We start from the raw sequence: 11,516 nt of genomic DNA, 5'->3' as shown, positions 1-11,516 counted from the left end.
ATTTCTTTTTAAGCAATATTACACTACTGTTAAGTTTATTCAGGGAATTTTCGCGAACGGATAGTTATAAAATTTTAAAGATTTTGTAGGATCGTCAAGGGGATGTAATCATCTGCAGTCATCCTTAATAGCGTTTTGAATTTTATTGAATGAATAAAAGATTCATAGAGAAGTTCTATAATGTAATAAGAAAGTTATCATGTTTCAAACTAAAATAATAGTTTCTGATTATCAAGAACATTGATAACAGAAAATGAAGTAAATATCAGTGTCAATAAAAAGATCATCTTTTTACGGTTTAATGCGTTTTAAAATATAATAAGCACAATGAATGTGTACACAAATCCTTTTAAATTAACATCTATCTTCCATAGGCTTATAGTCTAACATGTCATTACAAGCCTTTCTTTTGTGTCTCACTTCACTTAACTTACCTTTTAACATGGTAAAAACTTTCTTATGTAGAAATGTTATTACAATAATATTTATCCATTGATTTATTTCAAATTTTTAGCACATATATTTGATTGTGTACGCTATCCTCTGCCAGTACAAAATTTTACATATCTTTAATACTTAAGTTTTTACAAATTTTCAAAAAAAGGCATTGAAAACTGCTTGATAAAAGCACATGATAAAATTGCATGAAATCAATGTACTGTAACTGAATAAAAATGATTCAAAATAAAGAAACTGTTCAGTTTACAAAATGATTAAAAAACTGAAATTTTAAATTAAAACGTGATCTTCACGTATTCCCAAGGGATCTGCATGATCCGTCCAGGAAATTTGTTAGTGTTAGGTTAGTAGGCATCCATGCCCGAACCCAGACCTGCACAGTGAGAAGCTAGTTCCCTAACCACTCGACTGCCAGGTGGCACAATGCAATCTTATTCAAAATTTTAATTTTAAAACTTTTGCAAAATTTTTAAAACAATTTATAACTCAAGTATTTATTAATGGATCTCAAATTTTTTTCGTCATTTTATGAACTAAACAGTGCCTTTTACTTTGAATCAATTTTTATTCAATTTCATTGATGTCATGTTATTTTATCCTGCGCGCAAGCTGTTTTTAATGAATTTTTGAAAATTTGTGAAAAAGGTAAAGAATTAGAGATACGTAAATTTTCTACTAGCATAGGATAGCATACATAATGAAATATATGTGGTACAAATTTAAAATAAATCAATGGATAAATAAAATTTTTAATAGCATTTATTCATAAGAAAGTTTTTTACCATGTTAAAAGGTAGGAGTCCCCTTAAATGTTATTTGCGTGATGTTTCAGGCGATAGGTGGCTCTATTCGGGGTATAATACATCCTTTAGTTTGAGTCAGCAAGGAAGCAGCTTTGATACCGACACGCGCAGACTTTTCGACTGACTTCGTGACAAGATACGTTGCCAAGAACGCAGAGGCCAAAGCATCACCACAACCTATGGTGTCCACTATTCGTTGGACAGCCGGAACATCGTGTGATACTGGCTCACCTCCCGTAATACAGGTGACAACTGGAGAAGGACCATTGCTTATAACTACAATTCTCTTGGAATCTGGATTCACCTTTGGTAGTTCGGCTATCCACTTGACGCTTTCTTCCAATCTAAAATTTTGCTTGCCCGTCATTTTTGCCATCAAAGCGATTGATTCCTTATTGTTACCAAAGACTAAATCTGCGTGTCTTACATAATAAATTATCTTATCTGTAAAAGACTCGCAGATGTGAGCGGCAGATAAACTCAGAGCGAAAATCTTACGTTCCGACTCACAAAAGCTCGCTATAAATTTCGCTACATCGGGTGAATGACAAACGAAATAACTGGCTATAAATATAGCATCAGCTTCCTTCATAGTTTGCAGCACTTCAGGGGATTGTAAATGGGAAAGATCATATGCAGCCGCGGCGAACAAGTTAGAGCACATGGACCTTTCTCCATTACATCCAGTTAGACAAGCGCATAGTCCAGTTTGCAACGAATCGTGTTCTATGTATAAAGGTTTGACGTCGGAATTAACCAATTCTTTTTTCATCTTAAGAGCATATTCATCTTTACCCACACAACCTGAGAACGACACAATGCCCTTGTTACCGAGAATCCATTTAGATATTCGAGCAGCATTTTGGGAAGATCCACCGGCAACAAAAATGGAAGATGGGTCACGGAGCAATTCTTCAAACAACTTTACATGTCTTTCATCGGCTTTTACCCAGTCATCAATTCGCAAACCATACTCTTCTATCTTTTCGGATTTGCAATCAACAGCAATGTCTAGAAGAGGGTCGCCAATATACATCAGGTGGATTGCCATCTCTAAAAAAAACACAAAGGAAATAGTTAATTGACTATTATACAGTGAAACCTAGCTACAACGATATTCGCTATAACGATAAATCTCTCTACAACGATATCTTTTTTAAATCTTCTTTGGAATTGCCTAAAGTTTAATATTTAGAGTTTAATGTGAACTCCTCGTGTGTGAGACAACGATATCCTTTACTTTATAAATCCCTCTATAACGATATTTTTAAGGAAAATTTGGAACTTGGGTGTGTGTTATGTGTGTTCTAGAACTATATTTTTTATATTTCGCTCAAAATCACTTCAATATATTTTTAAATTTCTCATCAGTTTCGTTCAGTCGTTCGTTAATCAAGTCGTTCCTCAAAGTTCTTCGAAGATGCTTAATTACATAGGTATTTTGCACTATCTACCCCAGGCATTTTCAACCTGTTGCGATGCTTCCTGAAGCACCAAGAGTGTTCAAAGCTCGTGTCCGATTTTGTGCGCGTAAGCACTTGATCAACATCCCAATTGAACATTCTGTACACATTGCATTCAAGGATGACAATTATTCTGATTCAAGGCATACGTATGACAAGTTTCTCGTAAGAGTGCTCTTCTTTTGATAATGGGTACAGACCACAGAGTAAGAATAATATTATATCTTTAGTCTATGGTACAGACAGTGCTCGCGACTCGAAAAAGATTGGACCTCTGATCTACCCTGTCACGGCAAAAAGCTCGAAGACTGGTAAAACCTAGGTCTTACTAACGCGAGTTGGTAAAAGCCCGAAATACGTTTGTCAACATATTCATTTCTGACCTTTACCAAGTCAAAGTCCGTTTTTAATGAATCAATTAAACATTATTCCTGACCCTTATTAACTTATTAAAAATTACTGTTAATTATTAATTAAACTAATGAATTAATTAACCACCATGAACAATAGTAATAGTAGTTCCTGACGCTAAGTAATAAATAATTATCATTAATTAAGTTTACACTCTGCTTGTGCGAACGGTAAAAGTCCATTTTTAATGAATCAGTTGACAATCATAAATTAATTTAGTTCCCAACCTTATCAATTAATAATTTCCTAACGCTAATTTAGTAGGAGCGGGTTCATGATGTGTTTGCTGCGAGAGATAATTATAATTATTAATTATAATTAAAATTCATCTATAATTATTAAATAATTTACTAACTATAATTATTAATTCATTAATTGCATCCTATGTTTAACCAATCTTCGGGCTTATACCGTAACATACCCTTCAAATATGTTAATGAAGTTTCCATGAAACCTTTTGTGTAGTACACAAAATTGTTTCGCGGTAAAGCCCTTCACAGTGTGGAACAACTGACTGAATTTCATTAATCCACTAATCAATTGTAATTTTTATGTTGCGAATAAAACTTTTAGTGCATTTTATGGCCGTATATATGTTACAAACAACACCAATTCAGGAGAAATGATAGATAGAAACAGCAAATTTTGGAGGTGACTTATGATAATGTTATCTCTCGACATATATAACGAAAAAGATAACCCTCTCTACAACGCTATTTTCTCTTGGTCTGCAAAGCATCGTTATATCAAGGTTTCACTATAATTGAAAATCGCAAAAAATTACGATAAAAAAATAAACAATCCAAAGATTTGGGGGAAAAAAATTCAGATATTTGTTGATAAATCAATATCTGTCGAATAGAGTCGTGGATTGTATTTAATATAAATAAAATATACAAAAAATATAACCTAATAACACCATTAGCAATCAAAATAAATGTATCATTATGTGTTATTATGTGTGTTATGGGTGAGACTAAAATAAGTTGGGTTGTTCTGGGCATTGGGCAGCTATAACCAATAATCGAATTAACGCCAAACTTTATATATATAATGTTTGTAATATAATGTTATAATATAATTTGTGCATCATTCAATAATTATTATGCAATAAAAAGGGCAGATGCAGAACTACTCGATTATTTGCACTTTATAGCAGTTTGGTGAGCCAGTTACTCTTATTGTATATAGTACCGATGTTCCGTGTCTGCGCTCCAGAACTTATCGGTACCCCGGTGCAATACAGCAAGTATTATGATTGCATCTCTTTTATAAAGGATGGGAATCTACTCACATTAGAAAATATTTTCGTCAACGTTCCATTGAAAAACAGACGCCATCTACGGGGCAATTGTGTAATTTTTTTTTTCAAAATCGTCAAGCGCATACTTTAAATTATATGTCTACAAATTTTGGCATCGTTCTGACGATTGGTGCACTTGCAAAACGATCTAAACGTGCCGACTTATTTTTTGTTCACTCCCCTGTATCTACCAGAAAAATGAAATTCAACAAGGCAATCACGTTTTCACCTCCAAACCTCAAACAGCTTTTAAATACCAGAAATTTATAGTTCCTGTGCACGTGTTGAGCTTAAAAAGTTCAAGATTTTGTACCACGTGTTGTTCGTGACTAGCATCAAATGTGTGTGTGATTTCGAGGATATATTTTAAGCGATATTTTGAGATTTCTCGTTAGCGCTCTTCCTACTAATAAAGTTACAGAAGAAGCTCTGAAAATTTGACTAAATGTTAATTTCATCACCGAGATGCTTTTTCTTTCGTCATCACGAAAAAAATCTCGAATTCGTTACATTCGCCGTGCAATAACAAATCCGACGATAAATTTTCGTGACATTTTACAAAGAAAAATTAATCTTCAGGCTACGTAAAATTTAGTAAAAAAAATTACCTTATCATTTGATGTGAAAAGAGATTTCAATATTTTGAGCAATAACGAGATTTTCAACATGAAATCTGTTTATCGAATCTAATTTCAGAGAAATATTTCTTTAAAACTTCTATAGTTTTTTTTTTTTTTAACTTTACCAAATACTCAACGCAATATAAGCTATTTATACATTTCTAGTATGATTTATATACAAATTTCCGAATAGCAAAATTAAAGTTGCAAGTAAAAAATGTGCAATAAGTCTCAGTAGACATTTAAAAAATTCATAAAAATTCAGAAAATTTTTGTATGAATATGTGTTTCAGATTAAAACGATATAAATTAAGTTTTTGCATAACATCAAAATATAGGCAGTTAAAAATTTCGCCGGTAGATGACACTTCTTTATATTAAGCATATTATATATGCAAATAAAATCAACTTTAAAAAAAAAACCAGCTGTTTATCTACATAATTCCAATTTTTTTTTCTAGTTTATATTCATGATTTTTATATCATAGATTCTTGTTTAATGTGATTTCTCGTTAATGTTGTGAAACAATGTCTAATGAAGCAATTCCACGCCATTTAAGATACTTTAATTTCGTTAGATGTCATCTGAAGAATAAGATAGACAGGTTTTTTTATTGCTAAAGATTCATGACGTAAATTTTGGTGAAAACACACACTCGAGAGCTTGTCTATTCTTTTTTTTAACTTTTAAACAGTCTATTGACTTTATTTTCCCTGTGCTAATTTCAGGAAAATAACAACGATCTTGTTCAATTGTTGAAAAAAATACCTCTTTCAGTCCAAGGAACTCAGAATGCTCATAACTGAACTGCATGGTGTTTTGTGCTGCCATCTATATTTTCTAATCATACGGGAGTGTCTTGAATGTTTAATTGAATGAGTGCGATTATGTATTTTTTTTTAATGTGTTGTAGCGCGGCGTGGGGAAAAAAAAAGAAATTGTTTGATTACTCTCTTTGAAGCATCTTGCATTTTGTGCTACAAAATGTAAAACCAACAATAAGCTACACCTGAACTAACGCGTTACCCTAAACCAGTGTTTCCCAAACTTATTCAGCTCATCGTCTCCTTTTAAAAAAAAAAGAGTTTTCATCGCCCCCCTGGAAGTGACGTTAAAAATTTGCCGAAAAAAACTGAAAAATGCAGTGATGAATTTTCGATTTTTTTTTTGCATTAATATGTTTTCCTGCAACTGAGTAATATAAAAAGGATTAAAAATTCGAGAACAATTACAGTAAAAAAATTAAAGTTTCGAAAGATTACAGTAAACTTCATTACTAACATAAAAAATTAAATTTGTGAATTATGAAATTATAATTCATAAAACCTATGCACATATTTACATTGACTGCAGTCAAAGTAACATTCGCATCACACTTAGAAAACATCTATTAATAATAAAATTACTTTTAAAAAAAACACAGGCACAACTACAAATAGCAGTCCTATTGCACATGATGTGCCGCCATTACTTATTAATGCTAGGCTATTTTACTAAGCAGCATTCTCAGATTTTCACAAATGAATATTTGTAGGGGATTTCTATTTTTGTGTCGAAAGATTTGTGACTGCATTGAAATGTCTCGCACATGAAAAATTTTGTGCTACATGAGAACCTATCAATAACGGACACTCACGCGACCGAAAATTTTCTCCCCCAACGAGAGTGTCCGTTAATAGATAGTAAAATAATTATTTTACTAATTAGGAGTCCCGGAGTCCCGTTGACGTAATTCAAAAGTGTTCGGTAACGTGAGTTGTCCGCTATGGGAGGTTCCGCTATATATCCCATAAAGTCCAGATACAGTATTTGCTTTTGTCACCAGAACAATTAATAGCCCTCTTTAAATTTGAACTTCAGTCCCTCTTTTAATGCTATTTCTGTCTATTTTTCTTGTAATTGTTATTGTTGGAGATTTAAAAAATAAATAAATTTAAAATTGCTATTTTTATGCAGTACAGATTAGGGGCCATTCAAGTATTACGTATGCAGATTTTCAGCCATTTTTGACCCACCCCCCTCCCTCCTTGTCAGCAAAAGTCAGCAAACACTGACCCCCTTCCCCCGTCATCAAAATTTCGTCAGCAGCTTAGAATATTTCATATCTTCAAAAAGGGGTGGTTGATGACGTAAGCAACCTTCAAACCCCCTCCCCCCAAAGTCACCAAATCCGAAACCCCCTTCCCCCCCCCCCCGATGCTTATTTTTTGATTAAAACTGGAAAGCATCGGGGGGGGGGCATAGCAATCGATTGTTTTCTTCTACATATAATTCTGAATGAATTTCATTGAATATTTACCATTGTTTTATGAATATATCTGAAATCTCGTTACATTGCAATGAATTTCAACACTTTCAGCTCAAACATTAAAAGAAAAAAATCTAGATGAAACCACGCTACTTAAACGTAAAAATACAATAAAAAAAATCCTTTGAGATTGAATCCTTTGAGAATCCGGGAGATATGACTGGTAATATATATATATTACCAGTCATATCTCTCTCAAGGGATTATTTACACACAATTATATCATTGAGTAATACTATTAATACAGAACGCAAAAAACCAACGATGTTCACTAAAAATACTCGGAAATTCATTGGTGTTCATTTCCGTGTATTTTTAGCGAACATCGTTGGTTTTTTGCATTCTACATTGCTAAAATATACTACGATACTCTTAAGAATGAGTCGATTTCGAATTGAGTAGAATCACTCTTGAAAGGTCGTGCTAAGGTAGTTTTAATCATTTTTTTTACTAAACCGACACCATCGCGACAAGAAATTGCTATCATCCGATGCTGAAGGAGCGCGTGTGTCCCCTCTATCCCTATATTCTTCGGAATATTCGAAGGAGAAACGATGCTTGTTTTCGGAGATATTACCAAAATTTCCTTTTTATCCTTATTGCCATAATCAGTACGGTTAGCGTTCTTGATAAGCATGAAGAGATAGCATAGGCACCGAAACCTTGGAGCTGAGGCTCTTTGAGCCCCCCCCCCAATACATTTTTAAAGGGGTACTGAGCCTCCCCCCCCCCCAATAAATTTCTAAAAAATGCAATGCACCTTCTCTCTCCTGCGTTCACGCTTGAGCCCCGTGTATACTCTGATAGATAGCACTGCCCAAGTGCCTTACTTAAGTCATGAAAATCGGTAAAATCGGTAAGAAGCATCAAAATTTTGAGGGAAAAAAATACATTATTGTACTTATATACGGTGTGGATTCAACAAACACATCTTCTTCCGCATTACATTCATTTCTTTTTGGACACCATCGAAATTACAAATACTAAAAGGCCTGTCCCACGATTCTTGGTACGCGACGCAGGGTACGGTAATTAAAGTAAAAGATAATAAAAAGTCTTTGTTGGACGTAAAACCGCAAAAACCACAGCCGGCGTGTTTGTTCCGAACAAGTACGGGATTTCCTTCACGCCGGCTGTGGTTTTTGTGGTTTATGTCCAACAGACTTTTTATTATCTTTTACTTTAATTATCTTATAACCTGAGTCACGTACCAAGAATCGTGGGACTGGGACTTGGACACACGCATGTTATCTTTGTGGGTTTAAGTAATTCACGAACTTGTACGAATACATTATAAAATTTGAACCATGGATAGGTTCTTTTATAAAAAAAACAGCATACAAAAAGACCATAGCCGTAGGTGAATGAACAGTGATGGCACCCCACCCGCATCCTGCCGTAGGGTCCTCTTTGGCGGGTCACAGCTGTATTGAATTTATAATGTGAAAAAAAATGATGAAAATTTTCTCGGGGGCCTGAAATCAGAACACTGATATTAGCCGTACTTTTGTGGGGGACGTTGGCTCCAATAATGACGTCATTAGCAAAACCAGTCCCAGGGGGATGCTGGAATTTCCATTCCCAGATGGTGTTGAAATCTGCGACAGTAGGCTTTATCGATCAATTACAGTTACAATACATCTGGAATGTACAGCGCATATTCAAAGAGGAAAAAACACTTTAGATCAGATGAAACAAGTACAACTGCTGTGTGCAATATTCTTAGTTGGTTTTTTTTCCGTCCATAGGCTCGGATATTTACGAAGGCTTTCTTGGGAAAAGGGTCCGAGTTTTCGAAAACTTATTTTTTCCTCTCGTCCTCTCATCGCCCCCTTATGTCCATTCGTAGCCCCCAATCGTGTCTGTAGCTGGCATCGCCCCCTTGAATAATCCCATCGTTCCTTGGGGGCAATATCTTCCACTTTGGGAAATACTGTGCCCTAAACGAACAATACTCAACTTGAGAGCCTAACGAAGCGAAACCATACCATCACTTGAAAAAAATCGGATGTATGAGTTAATTTGGAGAAGAACGGTACGGATACGCACATATACAGGGTGTCTCTTATCAAGACCGCCCAAACTCTGCACAGCCAGATTCCTCACTTGGAATACATAAAAAATGCTCAAAGAACTGTATCTGTACGACCCATAGTTTTCGACAAAAATGCGAAAGAAAAGTATGACGTCATATCCGGTGCAAGAAAAAACAAACTTTATTGGAAACATGAACATCGGTATTTCATGTTTACATAGGAAGATGTTCAAAATATCCACCATGCATATCGAGGCATGCAAATACCAATGTCCATGTTTCCAATAAAGTTTTTTTTCTTGCTCCGGATATGACGCCATACTTTTCTTTCGCATTTTTCTAGAAAATTATGAGTCGTACAGGTACAGTTCTTTGGGCATTTTTTATGTATTCCAAGCGTGGAATATGGTTGTGCAGAGTTTGGGCGATCTTGATGAGACACCCTGTATAACCATGGGCGGAGATATGGGGGGGCATGGGGAGACAATGCCCCCCCCCCCAGCGTCAAAGGTAAAGCCTACTGATCTAATGTATTTGCATATATATGAATTGACATCATCATCATCATCATCATGCCCTCCCCCAGATTTTCCAAGTCTATCTCCGCCTATGTGTATAACCTTCGAAACATATACTGTCCGTGCTAAACGCTCTGGTGTCTGGTCTAGCTAATAACCATGCCTTGTACGGAATCTTGAATTTCAGAGAAAATTGCTTAATAAATTTCATTCACTATTGCATCGAAAAGTACTTCTGTGGAAGAGCGTTTTGGAATATAGGTTCAACAGTAAAAAACTGCACCACGCATTAGATTCTGTCAATAATAGTAAAGTACTTACTTGAATATGGTCGATTGTTTTTGCTGGTTATGATACAGATTCCTTGGGTGTTCTCCAATCTTCAGACTGAACGATTGTCGTAAGGTGCCTTTTAGCTGACCTTTGTTATCGACTTTCTCAATCAAAAAAGTACTTGACACTCACAGTAGCAAACCGCTATTTGTATCCGTTATCGACAACTTTTATCAAGTTTTAAAGCGCGTTGTTCTCTACGCTGACGTCTTATTTCGTTTGGTACGTATTGCTATGTCTTCCGCTGGTCTTTAGCTCAACGACTGACGTCTTACTGAGTGTTCTAGACGATGTGTGTTTGACTCACAAAAACTAACTGTTTATCATATCTCTAGGTTTCGATCCTTTCCATCTCCAAAAAATAAAAGAAAATGAGTTTTTAACGTAAATACAACAGTAGTTGCAATGTTTGCGATGTCCACAATCTACTCTTGTGACGCTTTTATTACATCATAAACATATCATATGAAATAAAACATAATATGTGTTCATGGGCTTGTGGCACGATTCTCGAATTAGATCGGTCCGATCAATCCACTGAATTTACTTTAGAGGGAGAAGAATGTTTGACGAGAAATGATATGAAAAGAGAAGCGTAATTACACGAAGACTATCACCTACTATTGACTATTTAATTGGACACGCTACAGATAACACGGGGCTACTCATAAGAACGCACGTCCCTGTTTCTCTCTAGGGAACACTCTGTCCATATTGCATCAGCTGATTCCGTAAGACAAACTCTAATATTGCCTCAGATCAAGATGCTTACAATGTTTACATATAATTATCACCATCTGTTGGAGCCTGAATAGTATGCGGATAATGTTTTGAGAATCCAAAACTCTTGGATAAGTTTATAGCAAGGGTGTTCAACATTTTAAAGAACGCGGGCCACTCTATTGCTTTAAAAACGTGTTGCGGGCCACATATGTGATCCAGAAATGTGCCGCAAGTGACACAAGAAGTGTTCCGCGGGTCACTTTAATAATCTAAAAATGTAAAGTGTGTCGCTTAATTGATCTGTAAATGTCCCGCAGGCCATTCAAGTGATCTGGAAAAGTGCCGCGGGTCACTTAAGTGATATAGAAATGTTACGCGGTTCACTTACGTGAGGTAAGAATAAGCCGCGAGCCATTTAAGTGATCTGAAACAGCGTTCCAAGTCACTTAAGTCATCTGGAAATGTGCCATGGATCACTAAAATGAGGTAAGAATGTGCCGCGAGGCACATAACTTATCTTCTGGTTATATGTGCTACTT

General features: G+C 35.3%; 1 protein-coding gene across 1 annotated transcript; it reads right to left on the bottom strand.

The window, feature by feature from the left end:
• Positions 1 to 259: 259 nt before the first annotated feature.
• On the bottom strand, positions 260 to 10,533 carry LOC149072137 (uncharacterized). The gene is made up of 2 exons (XM_089246597.1): positions 10,243 to 10,533; positions 260 to 2,315 (listed from the first exon to the last, which is right to left on the bottom strand). The coding sequence occupies exon 2, from the start codon at positions 2,311 to 2,313 to the stop codon at positions 1,288 to 1,290; it is 1,026 nt and encodes a 341-aa protein (XP_089102723.1). The 5' UTR covers positions 2,314 to 2,315; positions 10,243 to 10,533; the 3' UTR covers positions 260 to 1,287.
• Between the last annotated feature and the right edge of the window lie 983 nt (positions 10,534 to 11,516).

The sequence above is a fragment of the Pholcus phalangioides genome, unplaced genomic scaffold (assembly GCF_987345545.1).
Source record: "Pholcus phalangioides strain wild (caught in Gottingen) unplaced genomic scaffold, Ppha-v1.0 ptg000017l_1, whole genome shotgun sequence".
NCBI lineage: Eukaryota > Metazoa > Arthropoda > Arachnida > Araneae > Pholcidae > Pholcus > Pholcus phalangioides.
Note: the sequence above shows the minus strand (reverse complement) of the source record. Positions and strands in the feature narration are given on the sequence as shown.

Excerpts from the sequence above, each read along its gene's own strand:
- LOC149072137 (XM_089246597.1), bottom strand. The coding sequence starts at position 2,313 with ATGGCAATCCACCTGATGTATATTGGCGACCCTCTTCTAGACATTGCT.